Below are 25,494 nucleotides of genomic sequence, written 5' to 3'. Positions count from 1 at the left end.
CAGGAAAGCACTGCCTGAACATTCTTTTAGAAACTAACGAGCAACATGAGCTTTATACCAAAAAAATAACGGTGACATTACTACTTCATTTCCAATTCTCCTTCCTCTAATTCTTCTGATTGTGGTCAAAAGATGTTATTCTTTTGATCGTGGCCTCTTTTTTTTTTTATTCTGGAAGTTTTTAAGGCCTTCTTTTTATTTTTTATTGTTCTCAAATTTCAAACTAATGTTCCTTGGATGGGGTCTATTTGTTTCTTAGCAAACCCCTGAGTTTTGGAAACATATTCTTGCATTATTTCTTTAATACAGCTTCCCCTTTATTTTTTCTTTCTGTCTTTTCCAATGCTTTTCATTAGTCACATGTTGGATCTCACAAATTACTGTCTGAAACTGTGAAGGTTCTGAAATTTTACCCTGCTTCCAAGATAACAAGCTGGCCTAGAACAGTTTCATGGTTACTGGCAGAAGACATGGGACTCCTAAATCAGAGACAAAGTACTTTATTACTCATAATCTACATGAGTTTCACATGTGTGCCAGTTCTTTTTGCCCCCAAGTCCCATGGGGACAATGCAGTGGCAGACCTTGGTAATTACTATGCATACAGTAGGTTTATGTAACAGACAACGAATCCCCAACCTAGAAAATCCCAAGTCTTTTATAAAAAGCTGCAACAAATCTGTCTAATCTTTGCCCAAGAGAGAGACATTATCTTTGTGATAGCAAACAAATCTGAATGAGTCACTATCTCTATCTTCCAATACTGTTCACAAGATAAACATCTTTGCCAAAATAATCCAGAGTAAAAGTTTGTCAGTGTGGGACTTCCCTGGTGGTCTAGTGGTTAAGAATCCACCTGCCAATGCAGGGAACAGGAACACAGGTTCAATCCCTGGTCTGGGAAGATTCTGTAAGCCATGGAGTAATTAAGCCCACGCACCTCAACCCCCGAGCCTTTGCTCTAGAGCCCACGAGCTGCAACTACTGCTGTGCTCCACAGGAGGAGAAGCCGCCACCGTGAGAAGACTGTGCCACGCAACACAGAGTAGCCCCACTCGCTGCAACTAGAGAAAGCCCATGTGCAGCAAGAAGACCCAGCACAGCCATAAACAAATAAATAAACATAAATCATTTTTTAAAAGCCTGGCACTGCTTCTGCTCATAAGATATACAGAAATGTGAGACTCATACAGAACTGTCTACAGTGTATTCCTTGAATTTTCTCATCCTTTATCTCTGATTTTCCTTCTCTTTTTGTTCTGTCTCTTAAGAGATTCCTCAACTTTGCATTCAAAATTTTCTAGTGAAATTTTTATTTCTAGTCATATAGTTTTAATTTCTAAGAGCTCTTAAGACCTTGTTTTCTGCATATTCCTTTTTGTGTATAGTACTCTGCTTCCTATTTGGCTTAGAGGATAAAACGTCCGCCTACAATGCCGGAGACCCGGGTTTAATCCCTGAGTCGGGAAGATCCCCTGGAGAAGGAAATGGCAACCCACTCCAGTACTATTGCCTGGAAAATCCCATGGACGGAGGAGCCTGGGAGGCTGCAGTCCATGGGGTCGCTGAGAGTTGGACACGACTGTGCGACTTCACTTTCACCCTGCTTCCTGAATAATACCTTCTCATTGAAGCGACTTAGCAGCAGCAGCAGCAGCAGCAGCCTTCTGAAATGGTGGTGGTGGTAGTGGTTGCTGTTAGTACTGTTTTCTCCTGTGACTGTCTTTGTCTATATTTGCTAAGTTCCCTTTATCCATTTGCTTATTTTGAGCTTTGTCTTCCATAATAAAGAATTCTCCAAAAGTTTAATGATCCTTGGTTGTATCTCAAGAGTAAGGAAATAAAACACACTGATCACAAGACTTTATGCATTAACAGCACTTACCAACCACGGGGCTTACCAATGAGGTGAACAGACTGGGACTGGGCTATTAAACTGGGGTCCTGCAAATGTCACAATACACCATTTTTTTTCTATTAGGCTAGTTGGAGAAGATAATGGCACCCCACTCCAGTACTCTAGCCTGGAAAATCCCATGGACGGAGGAGCTTGGTAGGCTGCAGTCCATGGGGTCACTAAGAGTCCGATACGACTGAGCGACTTCACTTTGACTTTTCACTTTCATGCATTGGAGAGGGAAATGGCAACCCACTCCAGTGTTCTTGCCTGGAGAACCCCAGGGACGGGGGAGCCTGGTGGGCTGCCGTCTAAGGGGTCGCACAGAGTCAGACACAGCTGAAGTGACTTAGCAGCAGCAGTATCTTCAGGGAGGAACTCTCCAGTCTTCTGCCAGATAGAATATAAGCCTGACACCAGTGTTCTGTAAATTAAACAGGAGAAGGGCACAGGGAGTTCCTCTTTGCACACAACCTTTGAGGTGTCTGGTGCCTGCTTTCCCAGTTTCTACAATACAAATGGCTTGTTCTCAGAGATCTCCCTCATGATGGAAATTAGGGTGTAGCTTGTCCACTCCACTAAGCTGATTACCATTTATTCAACTAATTTTCTTCTTTTCTTCTTCCAATTTTGGTGCCTCTCATCTGCTATTTTCTACTCCTCCATCTTCTTTGTTTTACAGTATTTATATATTTTTATATCTTTACTGTCATTTGAGTAGGGTTTTTCAGGAAGGAGAATAGACATGTGTTCAATTAGCCATGTTTAAATAGCTCATAAACATAATTTATAAATTTTGGTAAAAATTACCACACTGTCCCTACCAATTAACACTCCTCTCCAATAGTTTATGTGTTTTGTTGTTACTGAGTATTACTACTTTTCATAGTTTTGCTAATGTAAGAGATATTTAAATGGGAAAAATGTTTTTTTAATTTTTAAGGTTGAGATGAATAACTCTTAGATCATTAATGAATATTAATGTTTTCGTCAGCTTATTAGTTATTTTTATTTCAGGTCTGTCTGTATGTATGAGGTCTGTCTGTATGAAGTTCTTTGCTCCTTTTCCACTGGAGTGTTAGGTTTGTTATCACTTTGTAAAAGCTCTTTATATATAAAGATGTCAATTCTGTAAGGAAAATAGTTTTCCACTTTGATATTTGCCTTTTTGTTTTGATGTACATAAATTTTATATTTTTACAGTCAAATACATTGATTTTCCTTAAAGCTTTTGCCATGATTTTCCCTTAGAAATTCCTTACCAAAAATATTTACCAATATATAGTTTTAACAGGTCCCATTTTTTGCATTGATCTATAATCCAATTAGCATCTACTTTTTCCACAAGTTATAAATCAAGAATCTAGTCTCTGCTGCCCCTCCCAAAGACTTAACTGTCCCAGCATCATTTACTGAATAATCCTTTATTTTCTCACTGATTTGTGGTGTCATCTTTATCATTTATATAATCCAAATGCATAGTGGGGTTTCTAGGCTAGCTAAGTGATTTATATTACCTACTCTGCTCAGATCTATTCTGCACTTAGGACTTATCTACATTGTTTTATCAGTACCACTTTGTATACCTAAATAGTACAAGCCTAAATATTTTAATATCTGGCAGAGCTAACTAAAATTGATTCTTGACACAAAATTTCAAAAAATAAAACACATACCTAACTAGATGATACTAAAGAAAAAGCGTTATGGTAAATTATACATTCATTACTGATCTTTTCATTTTTCCAGTACATTTCTAAAACATATCACTTTTTTAAAAAAGGAAGATTAGTAACAATTGTGTTTGAGATTGATATACTACTCCTAGTTCAGTTCAGTTCAGTCACTCAGTCGTGTCCAACTCTTTGCGACCCCATGGACTGCAGCATGCGAGGCTTCCCTGTCCATCACCAACACCTGGAATTTGCTCAAACTCATGTCCATCAAGTCAGTGATGCCATCCAACCATCTCATCCTCTGTCATCCCCTTCTCCTCCTGCCTTCAATCTTTCCCAGTATCACGGTCTTTTGAAATGAGTCAGTTCTTTGCATCAGGCGGCCAAAGTATTGGAACTTCAGCTTCAGCATCAGTCCTTCCAATGAATATCCAGGACTGGTTTCCTTTAGGATTGACTGGTTTGATCTCCTTGTTGTCCACGGGACTCTCAAGACTCTTCTCCAACACCACAGTTCAAAAGCATCAATTCTTCGGTGCTCAGCTTTCTTCATCCAACTCTTACATGCATACATGACTACAGAAAAACCATAGCTTTGACTAGATGGATCTTTGTTGGCAAAGTAATGTCTCTGCTTTTTAATATGCTGTCTAGGTTGGTCAGAGCTTTCCTTCCAAGGAGAAAGCGTCATTTAATTTCATGGCTGCAGTCACCATCTGCAGTGATTTTGGAGCCCAAGAAAATAAACTAAGATCGTGGCATCCAGTTCCATCACTTCATGGCAAGTAGATGGGGAAACCATGGGAAAAGTAAAAGTTTTATTTAGTTCCTCTTTGCTTTCTGCCATAATGCTGGTGTCATCTGTATATCGGAGGTCATTAATATTTCTTCTGGCAATCTTGATTCTAACTTATACTACTCTTAACTACATATTAATTTTTCAAAAACTTGTGTCTGTTTTTTTTTTAATCCCTGCTTGTCACTATTTTATAATTCAATAAACTCTACATGGTGCTAATCTATTTTTTAAGTTTACAAATTAAAGTAACACGAACCTACCAATTAAAAACAGGAAAGAAAGAAAAATGTTTTCTAACCCATCTGTATGCAATTCTTTTCACAAAGAACAAAAAATACAAACTTTCCACAAAAGTACCATAGTATAGTCACATATTTCAAATATTAATAGTAAATTTAAGCTATTTTTTAAAGTGGTTTAATTGTAAAATTAACATCTCTGAAATAAATGTAAAATTACTTATACAGGAAAATCATCCACATCTCTCCATACATGTCTCAGTGAGATAGTTCTGTACCTGTCTTCCTAGTAAACAGATTAAAAGAAAAAACAATCTCCCTAAAAGAAAAATTATCAACATAAGCACGCAAGGTTAACCAAACCACTTTCTTTTGTATGTGTTTTTCTATTTTTCATAATATTTTATGTCCTAACTTTATAAATCTTTAAGAGGATTAGTTGTATTTTCACATAAAATAATGGTCCTTTCATCAGTATTTGCAATTTACACTATCCCATGCAACTTATGGTTTTCTTGCTGTTGTTGCAAGACCACTAGATTGTCTGAATTGTCAATATAATGAAACCTACAATTTGCCTACCTACTCAGAAACATTAAATAAATACTACCACTGTTGGTCATGAAAGGAACCCAAGTGTCATAAATAGCCTGCAGTAAACTCTTTTTGTGACCTTTAGAAAACTCTTCACTTACATTTCTTCTTAGTCCGCATGTCAAAGACTCCTAAATTCAACAAAGGTCACCATCCTTATCCAGTGTCTACTATGTCCAATGTCTACTATGTATCAGACACTACACTTAATTCAATTTCCAATGAAAATACTAACACCACTCAACAACATTTGGGAGAATTCAAATAACTTCAGTTTACAAGAACGAAATAGAGGAAAATGGGGGAAAAGCAGCAAAAAGAAGTGAGGAAGTCAAAAGAGGATAGAGAACAGAGGAAAGGAATAGGAAGGATGACAACATCTTATCTGTTTTCTTCCTCTAACACTACCAGAGCTATACAACAACGTGGAGAGATGATATGCAAAGCATTAACAGATGTACTGTGCACATGGCTGACTCGGCGGCTATCAGAAAAGTCAGATACCAATCCAAACCTATACAATATAACAGTATATCTCAGGGAAGGAACACCTTGAATCTCCCAGTACCATGAAGCCATGTCACTACCCACTACTACCTAAGCTGTGATTCCATCATACCAGGAAGGAGTGGAAAAGGAAGAAAACTCTAGGTGAGAGTGACTAAATTTTCTACCATTAGGCTGAAAGAAGAGGAGGGATAAGAGGTTGATTTAAAAAAAATAAATCCAATAATAAGAAAATACAGAAAACATGTCTTTGCTCTACTGACTGTGACTTCTGAAAATCATCCACACTATAAAGCAACTACGCTGAGTGGCATGCACATCATTTCCAATTTGTTGTGGCCAAAAGCAAGACTGCTGCAAATACCACTGCACTGAGATGCAATGGTTTTGGTATATTCACAGAGCTCTGCAATGCCAAAGAATGTTTAAACTACCATACAACTGCACTCATTTCACATGCCACCACGGTAATGCTCAAAATCCTTCCAGCTAGGCTTCAACTGTTCATGAACCAAAAACTTCCAGATGTACAAGCTGGATTTAAAAAAGGCAAAGAAACCAGAAGTCAATTGCCAAGACCTGTTGGATCATAGAAAAAGAAAGAGAATTCCAGAAAAACATCTACTTATGCTTCACTGACTAGGCTAAAGCTTTGACTGTGCAATTCACACCAAACTGTGGGAAATTCTTCAAGAGATGGGAATATGAGACCACCTTACTGGCCTCCTGAGAAACCCGTATGCAGGTTAAGAAGCAACAGAACTGGACATGGAACAACAGGCTGGTACAAAATCTGGAAAGGAGTACATCAATGCTGTATACTGTCCCCACGTCCAAGGAGCAGCAGCTGCGCAGGCTAAGGAGGGCCGAGAGGAGCTACTCCATGTTCAAGGTCAGGAGGGGCGGCCAGTGAGGAGATACCCGTTGTCCAAGGTAAGGAGCAGTGGCTGTGCTTTGCTGGAGCAGCCATGAAGACATATCCCACGTCCAAGGTAAGAGAAACCCAAGGTGTTGCGAGAGGGCATCAGAGAGCAGACACACTGAAACCATACTCACAGAAAACTAGCCAATCTGATCACACAGACCACAGCCTTGTCTAACTCAATGAAACTAAGCCATGCCGTGTGGGGCCACCCAAGATGGGAGGGTCATGGTGGAGAGGTCTGACAGAATGTGGCCCACTGGAGAGGGAATGGCAAACCACTTCAGTTTTCTTGCCTTGAAAATCCCATGAACAGTATGAAAAGGCAAAATGATAGGATACTAAAAGAGGAACTCCCCGAGTTGGTAGGTGCCCAGTATGCTACTGGAGATCAGTGCAGAAATAACTTCAGAAAGAATGAAGGGATGGAGCCAAAGCAAAAACAATACCCAGTTGTGGATGTGACTAGTGACAGAAGCAAGGTCCGATGCTGTAAAGAGCAATATTGCATAGGAACCTGGAATGTTAGGTCTATGAAACAAGGCAAATTGGAAGTGGTCAAACAGGAGATAGCAAGAGTGAACGTCGACATTTTAGGAATCAGCGAACTAAAATGGACTGGAATGCGTGCATTTAACTCAGATGACCATTATATCTACTACTGTGGGCAGGAATCCCTTAGAAGAAATGGAGTAGCCATCATGGTCAACAAAAGAGTCCAAAATGCAGTACTTAGATGCAATCTCAAAAACGACAGAATGATCTCGGTTCGTTTCCAAGGCAAACCATTCAATATCACAGTAAGCCAAGTCTATGCCCCAACCAGTAACGCTGAAGACGCTGAAGTTGAATGGTTCTATGAAGACTTACAAGACTTTTTAGAACTAACACCCAAAAAAGATGTCCTATTCATTATAGGGGAATAGAATGCAAACGTAGGAAGTCAAGAAACACCTGGAGTAACAGGCAAATTTGGCCTTGGAATATGGAATGAAGCAGGACAAAGGCTAATAGAGTTTTGCCAAGAGAATGCACTGGTCATAGCAAACACCCTCTCCCAACAACACAAGAGAAGACTCTACACATGGATATCACCAGATGGTCAACACTGAAATCAGATTGATTATATTCTTTGCAGCCAAAGATGGAGAAGCTCTATACAGTCAGCAAAAACAAGACCAGGGGCTGACTGTGGCTCAGATCATGAACTCCTTATTGCCAAATTCAGACTTAAATTGAAAGAAGTAGGGAAAACCACTAGACCATTCAGGTATGACCTAAATCAAATCCTTTATGATTATACAGTGGAAGTGAGAAATAGATTTAAGGGACTAGATCTGACAGACAGAGTGCCTGATGAACTATGGAATGAGGTTCGTGACATTATACAGGACACAGGGATCAAGACCATCCCCATGGAAAAGAAATGCAAAAAAGCAAAATGGCTGTCTGGGGAGGCCTTACAAATAGCTGTGAAAAGGAGAGAAGCAAAAAGCAAAGGAGAAAAGGAAAGATATAAGCATGTGAATGCAGAGTTCCAAAGAACAGCAAGGAGAGATAAGAAAGCCTTCCTCAGCGATCAATGCAAAGAAATAGAGGAAAACAACAGAATGGGAAAGACTAGAGATCTCTTCAAGAAAATTCAAGAAAATTAGAGATACCAAGGGGACATTTCATGCAAAGATGGGCTCACTTCATACAAAGATGGTCCATACCATCTTTGGATCTAACAGAAGCATAAGATATTAAGAAGAGGTGGCAAGAATACAGAGAACAGTACAAAAAAGAGCTTCATGACCCAGATAATCACGATGATGTGATCACTCACCTACAGCCAGATATCCTGGAATGTGAAGTCAAGTGGGCCTTAGAAAGCATCTCTACAAACAAAGCTAGTGGAGGTGATGGAATTCCAGTTGAGCTATTTAAAATCCTGAAAGATGATGCTGTGAAAGTGCTGCACTCAATATGCCAGCAAATTTGGAAAACTCAGCAGTGGCCACACGACTGGAAAAGGTCAGTTTTCATTCCAATCCCAAAGAAAGGCAATGCCAAAGAATGCTCAAACTACCACACAATTGCAATCATCTCACACACTAGTAAAGTAATGTTCAAAATTCTCCAAGCCAGGCTTCAGCAGAACGTGAACCATAAACTTTCAGATGTTCAAGCTGGTTTTAGAAAAGGCAGAGGAACCAGAGACCAAATTGCCAACATGCACTGGATCATCGAAAAAGCTAGAGAGTTCCAGAAAAACATCTATTTCTGCTTTATTGACTATGCCAAAGCCTTTGACTGTGTGGATCACAATAAACTGTGCAAAATTCTGAAAGAGATGGGAATACCAGACCACCTGACCTGCCTCTTGAGAAACCTATATGCAGGTCAGGAAGCAACAGTTAGAACTGAACATGGAGCAACAGACTGGTTCCAAATAGGAAAAGGAGTATGTCAAGGCTGTATATAGTCACCCTGCTTATTTAACTTCTATGCAGAGTACATCATGAGAAACGCTGGGCTGGAAGAAGCACAAGCTGGAATCAAGATTGCCGGGAGAAATATCAATAACCTCAGATATGCAGATGACATCACCCTTATGGCAGAAAGTGAAGAGGAACTAAAAAGCCTCTTGATGAGAGTGAAAAAGTTGGCTTAAAGCTCAACATTCAGAAAACTGAGATCATGGCATCCGGTCCCATCACTTCATGGCAGATAGATGGGGAAATATTGGACACAGTATCAGACTATATTTTGGGGGGCTCCAAAATCACTGCAGAAGGTGACTGCAGCCATGAAATTAAAAGACGGTTACTCCTTGGAAGGAAAGTTATGATCTACCTAGATAGCATATTCAAAAGGAGAGACATTACTTTGCCAACAAAGGTCCATCTAGTCAAGGCTATGGTTTTTCCAGCGGTCATATATGGATGTGAGAATTGGACTGTGAAGAAAGCTGAGCACTGAAGAATTGATGCTTTTGAACTGCGGTTTTGGAGAAGACTCTGAGTGTCCCTTGGACTGCAGGAGATCCAACCAGTCCATCCTAAAGGAGATCAGTCCTGGGTGTTCATTGGAGGGACTGATGCTGAAGCTGAAACTCCAATATTTTGGCCATCGCATGTGAAGAGTTGTCTCATTGGAAAAGACCCTGATGCTGGGAGGGATTGGGGGCAGGAGGAGAAGGGGACAACAGAGAATGAGATGACTGGATGGCATCAGTGACTCAATGTATGTGAGTTTGAGTGAACTCTGGGAGTTGGTGATGGACAGGGAGGCCTGGCGTGCTGTGATTCACGGGGTCGCAAAGAGTTGGACATGACTGAGTGACTGAACTGAACTGAACGAACTGAACTGTCACCCTGCTTATTTAACTTCTATGCAGAGTACATCATGTGAAATGCTAGGCTGGATAAATCACAAGATGGAATCAAGATTGCTGGGAGAAATAACCACCTCAGATATATAGATGATACCACTCTAATGGCAGAAATCAATGAGGAACTAAAGAGCCTCTTGATGAAGGTGAAAAGAGGAGAGCAAAAAAGCTGGCTTAAAACTGCACATTCAAAAAACTAAGATCATGCATTTGGTTCCATCACTTCATGGCAAATAGATGGAGAAACAATGGAAACAGTGGCAGATTTTTATCTTCTGGGGCTCCAAAATTTGTGAAGACAATGACTGCAGCCATGAAATTAAAAGACACTTGCTCCTTGGAAGAAAAGCTATGACAAACCTAACCTAAACTTGGAAAGTAGAGACGTTTTTTTGCTGACAAAGGTCTGTATAGTCAAAGCTATGGTTTTTCCATAGTCACATACAGATGTGAGAGCTGGACCATAAAGAAGGCTGAGCGCCGAACAATCGATGCTTTCGAACTGTGGTGCTGGAGAAGACTCTTGAGAGTCCCTTGGACTGCAACGAGATCAAAGCAGTCAATCCTAAAGGAAATCAGCCCTGAACATTCATCAGAAGGACTGATGCTGAAGCTGAAGCTCCAATACTTTGGTCACCTGATACAAAGAGCTGACTCACTGGAATAGACCCTGATGCTAGGAAAGATTGAAAGCAAGAGGAGAAGGGGATGACAGAGGATGAGATGGTTCGATGGCATCATCAACTTAATGGATGTGTGTTTGAGCAAACTCTGGGAGATAGTGAAGGACAGCAAAGCCTGGCATTTGCAGTCCATGCGGTCGCAAAGAGTTGGACATAACTTAACAACTTAACAACAATTGTGATGCTTACCACCAAGTTTAGAACATTTTTACCACTTCAAAAAAAAAGAATCCCTATACCCATTTAGAAGTCACTCCTCATTCCCCCCACCTCATCCCCATTCTAGACAACCCATAATAGATCTGCCTATTCTAGACATTTCACACAAACAGAACCATACAACATGTGGTCTTTTATGATAGACTTTTACTTAACACACTGTTTCCAAGGATCACCCATGTATACAGGTATCAGTACTTCATTCCCCTTTAATCACTGAATAATGGCCCACTGTATGGATATATTTTATTTGTCCATTAGTTGATCAACACTGTGATGTTTCCAATTATTGTCTATTATAAATAATATTACTATGACCATTCATGTACAGGTTTTTTTGTGGATACATGTTTTTACATATGTAGGCTGGAATCATTGGGTCATATGGTAAATCTACACTTAACCTTTTGAGAAACTGCCAGACTGTTTTCCAACGTGTGATTTTAATTTCTGCCAATTTGATGGGCATACAATAATTTTACTTAATTTGTAATGTGTATACTTCCTTAATGAGTGTTAGGCTTTCTTCTCTTTTTTTTATTTTTTTTATTTTTTTTTAAATTTTATTTCATTTTTAAACTTTACATAATTGTATTAGTTTTGCCAAATATCAAAATGAATCCGCCACAGGTATACATGTGCTCCCCATCCTGAACCCTCCTCCCTCCTCTCTCCCCATACCATCCCTCTGGGTTGTCCCAGTGCACCAGCCCCAAGCATCCAGTATCGTGCATCGAACCTGGACTGGCAACTCGTTTCATACATGATATTTTACATGTTTCAATGCCATTCTCCCAAATCATCCCACCCTCTCCCTCTCCCACAGAGTCCATAAGACTGTTCTATACATCAGTGTCTCTTTTGCTGTCTCGTACACAGGGTTATTGTTACCATCTTTCTAAATTCCATATATATGCGTTAGTATACTGTATTGCTGTTGTTCTTTCTGGCTTACTTCACTCTGTATAATAGGCTCCAGTTTCATCCACCTCATTAGAACTGATTCAAATGTATTTTTTTAATGGCTGAGTAATACTCCATTGTGTATATGTACCACAGCTTTCTTAGCCATTCATCTGCTGATGGACATCTAGGTTGCTTCCATGTGCTGGCTATTATAAACAGTGCTGCGATGAACATTGGGGTACACGTGTCTCTTTCCCTTCTGGTTTCCTCAGTGTGTATGCCCAGCAGTGGGATTGCTGGATCATAAGGCAGTTCTATTTCCAGTTTTTTAAGGAATCTCCACACTGTTCTCCATAGTGGCTGTACTAGTTTGCATTCCCACCAACAGTGTAAGAGGGTTCCCTTTTCTCCACACCCTCTCCAGCATTTATTACTTGTAGACTTTTGGATCGCAGCCATTCTGACTGGCGTGAAATGGTACCTCATAGTGGTTTTGATTTGCATTTCTCTGATAATGAGTGATGTTGAGCATCTTTTCATGTGTTTGTTAGCCCTCTGTATGTCTTCTTTGGAGAAATGTCTATTTAGTTCTTTGGCCCATTTTTTGATTGGGTCATTTATTTTTCTGGAGTTGAGCTGTAGGAGTTGCTTGTATATTCTCGAGATTAGTTGTTTGTCAGTTGCTTCATTTGCTATTATCTTCTCCCATTCTGAAGGCTGTCTTTTCACCTTGCTAATAGTTTCCTTTGATGTACAGAAGCTTTTAAGGTTAATTAGGTCCCATTTGTTTATTTTTGCTTTTATTTCCAATATTCTGGGAGGTGGGTCATAGAGGATCCTGCTGTGATGTATGTCAGAGAGTGTTTTGCCTATGTTCTCCTCTAGGAGTTTTATAGTTTCTGGTCTTATATTTAGATCTTTAATCCATTTTGAGTTTATTTTTGTGTATGGTGTTAGAAAGTGTTCTAGTTTCATTCTTTTACAAGTGGTTGACCAGATTTCCCAGCACCACTTGTTAAAGAGATTGTCTTTAATCCATTGTATATTCTTGCCTCCTTTGTCAAAGATAAGGTGTCCATATGTGCGTGGATTTATCTCTGGGCTTTCTATTTTGTTCCATTGATCTATATTTCTGTCTTTGTGCCAGTACCATACTGTCTTCATAACTGTGGCTTTGTAGTAGAGCCTGAAGTCAGGCAGGTTGATTCCTCTAGTTTCATTCTTCTTTCTCAAGATCGCTTTGGCTATTCGAGGTTTTTTGTATTTTCTTTTCACTCACTAGCCATTTCTGTTTGTTTTTCTCTGATCTGCTTTTCATTTCTTTTGTCTTTTTTTTCCTACTGAGTTGTTTTGTCTTTTATAAACTTTCAAGAATTCTGCTTATATTTGTGATATTAACCAATTCACTACTGTCTTCTTTGCAAAGATCTTATTTTGATTCTAACCTTGGTGTTTTAATGTTGTGGTATCTTTTGATATATAAAATATTAAATTTTTATGGAGCCAAACATATCTCCTGCATTTCTGTGTTCATTAAGAAGTTATTTCCTACTTTAGATTAAAAATGCAGTTGCCGAAACTTTCTTCTAAAATCTTATTTTACTTTTAAGTCTTCATACAAAATTTATTTTATATTACATAGTATGAAATTGAAATTAAGCTGTTTTCCTATTGAAATACTATAATCTTAATCATATATATTTAATGATCAAATCTCATAAATTTTTTTCTTTGAATTCTCTATTCAGGGTTTTTTCAAGCCACAGATCGGGACTGTTTGCTTTTGAAATCAATTCAGTTTTATTTGACACTGAAAAGAAAACAAAATAATGTGCATCACATGTACTGAGGGTAAATGTTTCATAAAACTTTTACTTCTAATTTTTAACACATACATACATCAATGTATATAAAATGTATTTCTTACTATGAATTATAATAATGTTTGAAATCCAGCCTTTCATTGTATTCCATTAATCTATTTATCTATTCCTTTGTCCATACATATTTATATGATTCAAGAGGCTGTTTTCTTTTATATACCTTCTTTGTCTATTATTAGATATTTGTTTTTCCACATGAACTATGTGGTCATTTTCTTTTTCTAACATTAAAAAAAAAAAAAAACTTGCTTCTATTCTAATTAGAACTGCTAATTTGGAAGAATTTTACTTTATTATATTAAGTTCCCTGCCCCATCAAATATTTGGTATAACTTTCTGCTTATGAAACATAGTATGCTTCCATGATTTTTATGCTGTAAGTTCTATAGTTTACTTGCCAAATGTACTTCCTAAGTATTTTATAGTTCCCCTCATTGTGAAAGAACATTTTTCTCATTTCCATTTTGTGTAGTTATTGTAAATATAAAGAAGAACCATTTTTATTCATCTTATATCTGACTATCTCACCAGATTCTCTTCTTACTTCTACTGCTTATAACTTGAATGTCTTGGATTTCCTAGATGTGCAATCATGTATACTAGGACACCTAAAAAAAGTAAATAATTTGGCAGTATAAAATGGCAATATTGAAGTCTTATCTATCGCCTCATTGTAACACACAGTTTAAGTAATATAAACAAGAAATTAATTATTCAAATGACTGAAATACATTCCCCTCTCTCACTCTCTGGTATTTCTCGAGTTGCTCTTCATGTTAAGCCCTGTGCCTGGCTCCTCCTCTCTCATTTTCTAAACTGTGCCCTGGCTTCTGATGCCTGGGTGGTAGGGAAAAGAGATGCTCTGGCTCTCACTATACCATTGCGCACACACACACACACACACACGTATATATCTCCATCCATTCAGACATATGCAAACATGGCACAAGATAAGATGCTGAAAAAAATATCAAGAAATCAAGGACATCCAGAAAGATGATCAAATAGAAGATATGGTGGCACTAGTGGTAAAAAAAAAAAACCACCTACCAAGGCAGGAGACATAAGAGACTCGAGAGACATGGGTTTGGTCCCTGGTTCAGGAAAATGCCCTGCAGGAGGAAATTGCAATCTACTCCAGTAATCTTGCCTGAAGAATCCCATGGACAGAGGAGCCTATGGGCTACAGTCCATGGGTTGCAAAGAGTCAGACACAAATGAAATGACTGGGCACACAGAGGATAAGATATGTGAATAAATAACATTATTTCAAATAAGAATGACACACACTCCATAACAGAGATAGGTAAAGCATGACTCAAGATGAGAAGAAAAACAGTTACTTACAGTACAAAAACACACTATTATAGGTGGAAGTTAAATATATACTTCAATAACACTATAATACAGATATATTACATATTTTGAAGTTTTATGGGATTGGCTGCACCTAATTATTATATACATTACTATTCTTTTAGGGGGGAAAATGGCTTTCAAATAATTCACTTATAAGTGAACTGCTAGCAACATACTCGACAGACAATTGTAACAGTTTGAAACTTGTAGTATTGTCAATAAAGGGGAATAAGAGGAAAAATGATCTTTCCTGATTACCCCCTGAGAACAAAATTAATTTTATTCAATATAAAGAAAAAGAAATTCCTATCATGAATCTTAAAATAAAAATTTTATAAATTCAGGTACTGTAAAAATTTCATTATAATTGCTTATAATTCAGTGTTAAAATTAATATAGCTTCTTATAATGCCAAGAATATCATCAAAAAAATTTTGACCAGGGTAAAAGTTTTTCATCTTTGAATTCACACAGTGTATATAACAGCAGTTTATTGGTTCATTCACGCTATAAAAATATGACTGACATTTCATCTGGTCAACCATCTTAAAGGTTAATTCTTGTTTCCTATTTTAGATTTTATTCTAGGTGAAGTGTTGTGCGCAGATTCTATTTACCTATTCTGAACAAACCACAAACTGTTTCATTGCTCACTCTTACTGTTAAGAACATATTGACTTGCTGCCTGCTCTGCTGTTAAATTCATTTATGCTGAGAGTCAGGCATGAAGACAGAATTTTAAATGTGACATTTGCAGGCTGTTAGGTCATTTAAGCTCTGACAACACCAGGGAATTCCTGACATATAACTGGACCTGATTACCAACCACAGATAGACTGTGGGCAAATTTTAGACCACTTTTTATAATTTCTCATAGAATTTTAATATTCAATTTTAACATCCATGAAAAGATCTATATAGCCAACATTTTAAAGTAAAAGCCTGTTTCTTTTAATAAGCTCAACCTGGTACTCATAATCAATCTGTATCTGCTAAATAAAAATTCTTTTGATTGGCAAAGACATATGGAAAGACTCAATAGTAATTAACATTTGTGAAAATTCTGAAAAATTCTGACGTTTAAGGGCTTTTAATATTTCCTATAATCTATAGCCTCTGATAAATATGGTAGATCTATAGGCCATAACTCTCATCAACAAACCACTTTTAAAACTCTTAGATTCTGGCCCAGCAGGGCGGACTTTATATGCTGTCAGAATTACAGTACAAAATCAAAGTTTAAAAACTTACCACACTGCCTTCTCTAGGATTACAGTAATGTAGAAGGGATGATAGAGTCATTATAATTGGAAATGAAAAAATTACCCATATGACATTTAGAATTACACTTTACAAGAGTTGATAATGGGGTAGGGTGGAGGAAGTAGGGAAAGATTTCTTTCTCATTTTAGCTACTCAAAGAAATTATACCAAATGATATTTTTTCAGCATTTTCTTTGTCATTAACGAGTACCATATACAATGGTTCAAATGAAAGTTCTCTGAAATTAAGTCTTGTTGTTAAGTAATGCACAAAAGATAATTCTGATTCTACCCTGTATTTTATATAAGCAAGAATTCTACTGTTAAACAGCAAGTAGCCTTTTAATACTGCGCTTTGAATGAGATTTCCAACTGTAAGAGGTGGAGTCTAAATAGGGCTAGACAGCCTGGAATGCCTTTCAGCTATAGCACATTGATTCTGAAAAACCTAACAAAAGCAATTACTTTTCAGAGATTAAAAATCTTGTTTCTTTCAAAAGAATAAAAATGGAAAGCAAACCTGGTGTATTATCTGAGCTACAGGAAGTTGTTCAGCATATTTCAGAGGTTCCATTAGTTCCTCAACCATCTGGTCTTTCTTATAGCTGGAAAAAAGAAATTAAAAAACACAAAGCTAAAGTATATTTTTGTAAATATGGCAAATACTTAAACACATCAAATATGAACTATATTAAAAATATATATATCTGAGATTGTAAAATAAGCAGTATTTGTCAATAATCTATGAAAAATAATCTAAGGATAATTTTTAAATGATACAACCATATACATTCAGATTGCATAAAATTACTATTTAATAAGACTACTTAACATCACATAATAGTCTCATCCTGTCTTTCACTCTGAGACTTAAAAATGTTTAAGAACTCCATGTTCACTGCATATGCTTTTAAAGGTCTTCAAAATCCGGCTCCAACTATTCAAGCCTCATCTTCAGCAACTCCTCCTCTACATCCAAATCAACAGTTTCAGCCATGCCCATCTACTGGTCCCCTGCCAGTGGGCCTTGTATTCTCATGATTCTGATTTTCTTCATTCTGTTTCCTATTTGGACCAATCAAAGCTCCCTTTTTGTTTACTCTTCTTTCAAATATATTAATTTATTTAGATCTACTTAGGTGTGCTTTTTTTTAACCACCTTGAAGACAAAAATCATGTCTTATTCTTCTTTGTATAGCCACTGTTTACCATATTATGAAGACTCAATAAACGTTTGCTGAATGAATATATGAATAAAATAAAGACAATAATAACTCTCTGAGAGGTTCTATATGGAAAATATTTTAATACTTATATTTCAATGAGATGCAGAATTGACACAACACATACCTGATGGTATAAAAGAGTAAAGTGCAGAGTAAGAATAAAATCTCCCCAAATGAAGAAAACTACAAAAAAATGTTCTTAAAAAAGTATCAACATTTACAAAATAGCAAATAAACATTAGATTTCAAAAGAGTAAGACTGAAACACATTTAAACTTTCAATTACCTTTTATTTCTGCAAAGTAAACATCACCTTATCAACTTAAATTTAAAAACTGAAACCTTGAATTACCTTGAAAAACAAGACTAGTATAAATCTCTAGTTAAGAAATTTGATGATGAGAAATCTGGATCTCTCACAATAAAAAGGCAAATATACAAATAAGGACAAAATTTTGTACATAAGAGTTTAAAAGGCCTCTTAGGTAAAAGTTTATATATACTTTGCAGATTAGCATAAATATAATTAATTGGAGGAACTTTGAAGACGCTCACTATTGATGAAAAAACTGTCTTAAAAATTTTTAAATATTGCTTTATAGAGACAGAAAATAGAAGGGTGGTTTCCAGGAGCAAAAGAGGAGAGAAGGGGGAATTACTAATGGGTAGTAATTCCAGTATTAAAAGATGAAAAAAGTTCTGGAGGTAGACACAGATAAAGACAAAGACCTCATGAAGATACCAGGGGAAGATTTAACTGTCTATAAATCAATGAGAGGCTTTATAAGAAAACAATCCTGTCAACACCTTGATCTTGGACTTCCAGCTTCCAGAATTGTGAGGAAATAAATTTCTATTGCTTAAGCACTCAGTCTGTGGTACTTTGTTATGGCAGCCCTCACAAATTATTAGAGTATACAATTAAAAATAAAATAAATATTGATTGACCAAAAATAACCCACATTATTTTTAAACATTTCACAATGTACCACCTTTTAAAGCTCTACCTATATCTTTAGGTATACAAAACATACACCAAGCAACAAAAGGAAAACAGATTAAATAATATACAATTTAAAATTTTTGTGCTTCAAAATACCCTACCAAGAAAGTGAAAAACCCAAAGAATGGAGGAAAATTTTTGTAAATCATACATCTGGGAATACCAGACCACCTGACCTGCCTCTTGAGAAGTCTGTATGCAGGTTAGGAAGCAACAGTGAGAACTGGACATGGAACAACAGACTGATTCCAAAAAGGAAAAGGAGTATGTCAAGGCTGTATATTGTCACCCTGCATATTTAACTTCTATGCAGAGTACATCATGAGAAACGCTGGGCTGGAGGAAGCACAAACTGAAATCAGGATTGCCGGGAGAAATATCACTAACCTCAGATATGCAGATGACACCACCCTTATGGCAGAAAGTGAAGAAGTAAAGAGCCTCTTGATGAAAGTGAAAGAGGAGAGTGAAAAAGTTGGCTTAAAGCTCAACATTCAGAAAATGAAGATCATGGCATCCGGTCCCATCAATTCATGGCAAATAGATGGGGAAACAGTGGAAACAGTGACTGACTTTATTTTGGGGGGGCTCCAAAACCACTGCAGATGGTGATTGCAGCCATGAAATTAAAAGACGCTTACTCCTTGGAAGGAAAGTTATGACCAACCTAGGTAGCATATTAAAAAGCAGAGACATTATTTTATCAACAAAGGTCCATCTAGTCAAGGCTATGGTTTTTCTAGTAGTCATGTATGGATATGAGAGTTGGACTATAAAGAAAGCTGAGCGCCGAAGAATTGATGTTTTTGAACTGTGGTGTTGGAGAAGACTCTTGAGAGTCCCTTGGACTGTAAGGAGATCCAACCAGTCCATCCTAAAGGAGATCAGTCCTGAGTGTTCATTGGAAGACTGATGCTGAAGCTGAAACTCCATTACTTTGGCCACCTGATGTGAAGAACTGACTCATTTGAAAAGACCCTGATGCTGGGAAAGAGTGAAGGCAGGAGGAGAAGGGGACGACAGAGGATGAGATGGTTGGATAGCATCACCAATTCAATGGACATGAGTTTGGGTAAACTCCAGGAATTGGTGATGGACAGAGAGGCCTGGGGTGCTACAGTCCATGGGGTCACAAAGAGTCAGACACGACTGAGAGACTGAACTGAACTGATATATCTGAAAAAATATTGGTATCAAAACTATATTACAACTCAACAATAAAAAGATAAATAATTCATTTAAAAATTTTCCTTCCTCATTAAGGATATTTCTAAGTGAAACTGGAATGTTTGTGGGTTGTTTTTTTTACTGTATGTCTGTGATAGGAAAGAATACAGTGACTACTCAGTAGAGTTTGGTGCTATTGCCTTGATTAAGGCACCAGAAGTTTCAATAAATATCAGCTGGGGAAAAAATTAGTGTAGATAAGATCACTGAAGTAATTCTAAGAGTAAGTAGAAATATGAAAAATTCTTCTAAAAATACAAAGTAATAACATATAAATTGGAATTCATTTTACTCATGTCTCTCAATCAATATAAAAGATACAAAATATTAGAAACCTAATATTAACAATTCATTTTAACATTTTTAAAAATGACAAGTAGCTGTTGCAAAAAATTTCAACTTCTTTTTCCTTATTTTATTTTTTCTGAACCATTTTAAAGTTGCAGATATCATGATAGGTCTCATCTAAACACTTCAGCATGTATCAACCAACGATAGGTTTGAAAATTTTCTTTTTCTTGTTTTTCCCCAGCTGCGCAGCTTTCAGGATCTTAGTTCCCCAACCAGGGATCACACCACGCCTCTGACCCCAGCAGTGAAAGCACTGAGTCCTAACCGTTAGGGAATACCCTTAGAATTTTTCTTAATAACTGCAGCATTTTTTTAAAAGTCACTCAAAGTGCAATTCCCAAGTAATCTTGGGTATCACTATGGATTTTTACCTTTTTACTTATTCAATCCCACAACAAATTACTCATTTTGAATTTCTTGAAAATGTCCATCATTTTCTTGCTATGTATATTGCTAAAGGTGTGATGTCAAACTGATTTTATTTCTATTTTAATTACTCTCATTTTTAATTTATTTAAAAAAATAAAACTATTTTTTTTTTTTTTTTGGCTTGAAGGCTCAGGTGGTCTTTTTCTTTTATTTTTTTTTTATTTCATTTTTAAACTTTACATAATTGTATTAGTTTTGCCAAATATCAAAATGAATCCGCCACAGGTATACATGTGTTCCCCATCCTGAACCCTCCTCCCTCCTCTCTCCCCATACCATCCCTCTGGGTTGTCCCAGTGCACCAGCCCCAAGCATCCAGTATCGTGCATCGAACCTGGACTGGCAACTCATTTCATACATGATATTTTACATGTTTCAATGCCATTCTCCCAAATCTTCCCACCCTCTCCCTCTCCCACAGAGTCCATAAGACTGTTCTATACATCAGTGTCTCTTTTGCTGTCTCGTACACAGGGTTATTGTTACCATCTTTCTAAATTCCATATATATGCGTTAGTATACTGTATTGCTGTTGTTCTTTCTGGCTTACTTCACTCTGTATAATAGGCTCCAGTTTCATCCACCTCAGTAGAACTGATTCAAATGTATTCTTTTTAATGGCTGAGTAATACTCCATTGTGTATATGTACCACAGCTTTCTTATCCATTCATCTGCTGATGGACATCTAGGTTGCTTCCATGTGCTGGCTATTATAAACAGTGCTGCGATGAACATTGGGGTACATGTGTCTCTTTCCCTTCTGGTTTCCTCAGTGTGTATGCCCAGCAGTGGGATTGCTGGATCATAAGGCAGCTCTATTTCCAGTTTTTTAAGGAATCTCCACACTGTTCTCCATAGTGGCTGTACTAGTTTGCATTCCCACCAACAGTGGAAGAGGGTTCCCTTTTCTCCACACCCTCTCCAGCATTTATTACTTGTAGACTTTTGGATCGCAGCCATTCTGACTGGCGTGAAATGGTACCTCATAGTGGTTTTGATTTGCATTTCTCTGATAATGAGTGATGTTGAGCATCTTTTCATGTGTTTGTTAGCCATCTGTATGTCTTCTTTGGAGAAATGTCTATTTAGTTCTTTGGCCCATTTTTTGTTTGGGTCATTTATTTTTCTGGAGTTGAGCTGTAGGAGTTGCTTGTATATTCTCGAGATTAGTTGTTTGTCAGTTGCTTCATTTGCTATTATCTTCTCCCATTCTGAAGGCTGTCTTTTCACCTTGCTAATAGTTTCCTTTGATGTGCAGAAGCTTTTAAGGTTAATTAGGTCCCATTTGTTTATTTTTGCTTGTATATAGGATATAGCTAAGAGTTCTGGATCAATCAATTCTCCCAGGCACCTGGGGGCCCTTTCAAGATGGAAATGCAAGTCTCCTTTTGTTTTAGAAAAGTTTGTTTTATTATAATTTTAAATATTATTTCTGTTCATTTCTCATTTATTTTTCTAGTTCAATTTCTTGATCTAAATATATTGGATCTTCTCTTTCTCTCTGAGCCTTTTATCTATCTTATTTCAATTTCACTTTCATGAATTTTTTTCATTTCTAGTCTTTATGTCTCTTACTGAACTTTTGATAATATCTATCTTACCTTGGGTACCTTGTAATTTACTTTTCATTTGTGAAATGATTTTTGTCTTTTTTTGTTGATTTCCTTTCCAGAGTTCAGTCAGCTCCTATTTCATACATCTTCCTATTCATTGTCCATTTCGATTGTGAGTTTTGAAGTGTCTGATTCATGGTGTTCTTTCATAATGCAATTGCTTGTGTAATGAACATTATTTATATTTGAGTATTATATCTTGGCTTCCCTGGTGGCTCAGACGGTAAGAATCTACCTGCAATGCAGGAGACCTCAGTTTGATCCTTGGGTTGGAAAGATCCCCTGGAGAAGGGAATGGCTACCCACTCCAGTATTCTTACCTGGAAAATTCCATGGACAGAGGAACCTGGAGGGCTACAGTCCATAGGATTGCAAAAAGTTGGACACAACTGAGCAACTAACACTTTGACTTTTATCTTAGTTCTCCTTTTTTGTGCCTTTCTTTTCTTTATTTTTCCTCTCATTCTCTGTGTAGTGAGCGTGTTTAGAAGATTTGGTTTTAGTTTTCTGCTTTCTTATAGTAATTCTGTATGGATGTTGCCTTCTTTTTTTTACTGAAAAGCATCTGCATTGTTTTTTCTAGATGCAGCAATACAGTAAGCTATCTTGTGATGGGGGAAGAAAGGACATACGTTGGCTTATTAGGTTTCTCTCCATTCAACACCACTCTCCTCTGTGGCTACAATAAAGTGTAGACTTTTTAATAAATGGTACTTTTTGCGGTAGTGGTGAGAACAGAATTTGTCCTTTTTTTTCCCCCCTCTCATCTCCTTTGGACCCCTATGTGTAGTTGCTTTTTTGTTTCCGTTCACTACCAAGACTCCAAGGGACACCTCCTCCTTCCTTGCAAACTGTCATCTATTTCCTCAGAATTAATGCTTTCCCAATCCTCTCACCTAAGTCAAATCACCCCCACTTTCTAGACCCCACATCTCCTATCTTTGGTAGCTAGGGCCCCAGCAAGTAGTCCATGTTTACAGTGTAATTCAGGAACTAAGAAAACTATCAATGTTAATTCCAATCTATATATGGCTACCATTCTAAGGGAAACCTGGAATTTTCTGTGGCAAAACAGTAAAGTTCTCTTTCTTAAAGCTACTCATTATTCCTTTTATTTAACATTTGAGTTCCTCCTAAAAAGATATATTTTTCTTTTTTTTTAAGATATATTTTTCTATTATCTCTTTCCAAGATCCTTCACTAAGACATCTACTTTAAAAAGAGTAGTTTCTGCACGCAAAAAGCTATACATTCCTTTTCTTACTTTACTGTTTCTTTTTAAAAAAACAATAATAGGAATGGAATTTGCTTACACTACAGAAGAATGGTAGATGCAATACAGTGACGCTACCATCTTAAATCAAAATCCAATTAAAATATTGTCCAAATCCTTTGCCAAAGTAAATAAAATGCTGCTGGCAAAATTCTGAAACCCACAAAGTTAGTCTTTACAAACGTTTGTTTTTTTGAGTTCTTTTTACTCTTTCAAGATGCCCAGTTCCCTCAAAAATCTTTCTCCTCTGTTGTATCCAGCACTCTTAAAATAACACTAAAATTATTAATGCACCCACATATAAGGTCACCTCTAATTCAGAAAAAGGTGAGGTTTTATTCCATATTGCCATATAGAGATTAGATTATTCAAGTATAAGATGGCCTAGTTTACTGTGGGCAGAAGACTAAAGCATCTTTTCAAACACTAGAAATACACCCAACAAAAAGAACTGAAAAACAGACACACTGTGCCATACCAGACACAAACTAAAAATTAGGATCATCAATAAATAATTCAAGACACATGATGTAGGGTACTCCGAAATCATTCGGAAGAAATTCTTTAAACACACCAGAAACCGGAAGCTAGCCAAAGTTAGTGTTACTTCTTGAACATGAGTGACTAAAAGAATTTTTTGAAACTAAAAGTATATAAAGAAATCAAGTTAATTTCTGAACACAATCCTGCTGGGGGAAAAAAGCACAGAAAAATTTCCACTCCTAAACTGCATTAAAAAAACACCCAAGCATTCATATAATTGACAACACATATTGTTGTGTAAGATATACTTGACAAACCTGCAGCCCTATGACATTCCTGAAAGTTTAAAGACACTCTAAGGGAAAAGACAACTCAAATTTATTGGTCGATAGAGACAAACACAAAATGCTATTACAACTCCAAAACATCCCAAGAGTCACTGAAGATTATTTGTGTGAAGACAGGTTATATAGAAATGACACAACAATCTAATGCATCTTCCTTGAAATGAGATCCCCCTCTGGAGAAGGAAATGGCACCCCACTCCAGTATTCTTGCCTGGGAAATCCCATGGACAGAGGAGCCGGGTGGCCTACAGTCCACAGGGTCGCAAAGAGTCAGACACGACTAAGCGACTCCACTTTCACTTTCACTTTCCACACTCAGAGCATCACCATTCTTCTAATTGTCAAATTACAATCTTGCAAGCAAAGATACTAAACACAGCCTTGGCTATTACCTACTTTAAAGAAGCACATGGAAGATAATGAGCTGGGGAAAGAAACATCATTTGAGGTAGGGAACAGAAAGTTAACTCCCAAGAGAAATAAGGTTACATGAGCTTATGGCCCAACTGCTAACATGCATCTTTTTTACCATCAGCGTGCAGTGAGGTAGCATATCAGTTAAAAAAGAACATCAGTTTAAAAAGATCACATACCAGTTAAAAAAGAATACCTCCCAAGAAATTTAATAAAGTGAATATAACGAAATCCCAGAAAACCAAGCTCTAATTCTCACTGAAGGACCTCTTATCAGGTAAGCAGACTTTGCAGAAGTTCTCCAAACCAGCAAATGTGTATATTCATAAGGAATAATCTTTGTAGAGTCAAAGGCAATTTTAAAATAGCAGTAAGTCAGAAGAAATCCTGTCAAAATTACTGAGCACTTCTCAGGAACCTGTCTGCCAATGCAGAAGATGTTAGAGACATAGGTTCATTCAACTGGGTAGGGAAGATCCCCTGGAGAAACGCATGGCAACCCACTCCAGTATGCTTGCCTGGAGAATCCCATGGACAGAGGAACCTGCAGGGCTACAGTCCATGGGTTGCAAAGAATCGGACGTGACTGAAGCAACTTAGCATGCCTACATCTAGTAGGTACACATAACTGAAGTTATAAATGTGTGTTGTTCTAGTCATTTTATTTTGCTTAAATATATATGTATACATGAAAGTATGTAGAATATTCATAGTTTCATTAATAAATTATATTCTACATTCAAACAGATACAAAACATAAGAGACAAAGAACTCATACAGCTCAACATCAAAAAAACAAACAAC

At 37.1% G+C, this 25,494-nt stretch overlaps 1 protein-coding gene across 4 annotated transcripts in view; it reads right to left on the bottom strand.

The window, feature by feature from the left end:
• The window catches only part of PIGK (phosphatidylinositol glycan anchor biosynthesis class K), a 144,076-nt gene that overhangs the window by 35,679 nt on the left and 82,903 nt on the right, over window positions 1–25,494 (bottom strand). For 3 of the 4 annotated variants that reach the window (XR_008715849.1, XM_055585435.1, XM_055585433.1), the window contains exon 10: window positions 16,844–16,928. Coding sequence is in view for 3 of the 4 variants with exons in the window: in XM_055585435.1 (XP_055441410.1) it covers window positions 16,844–16,928 (85 nt within the window). In the remaining variant the exon portion in view is untranslated. Of the gene's footprint in view, window positions 1–12,666; window positions 13,629–14,751; window positions 14,814–16,843; window positions 16,929–25,494 lie in introns of those variants that run through there. The other variant, XM_055585434.1, reaches the window with a different exon arrangement.

This window comes from Bubalus kerabau, chromosome 6 (genome assembly GCF_029407905.1).
Source record: "Bubalus kerabau isolate K-KA32 ecotype Philippines breed swamp buffalo chromosome 6, PCC_UOA_SB_1v2, whole genome shotgun sequence".
Taxonomy (NCBI): Eukaryota; Metazoa; Chordata; class Mammalia; order Artiodactyla; family Bovidae; genus Bubalus; species Bubalus kerabau.
The sequence above is the reverse complement of the archived record's forward strand: the minus strand, read 5'-3'. Positions and strand labels throughout refer to the sequence as shown.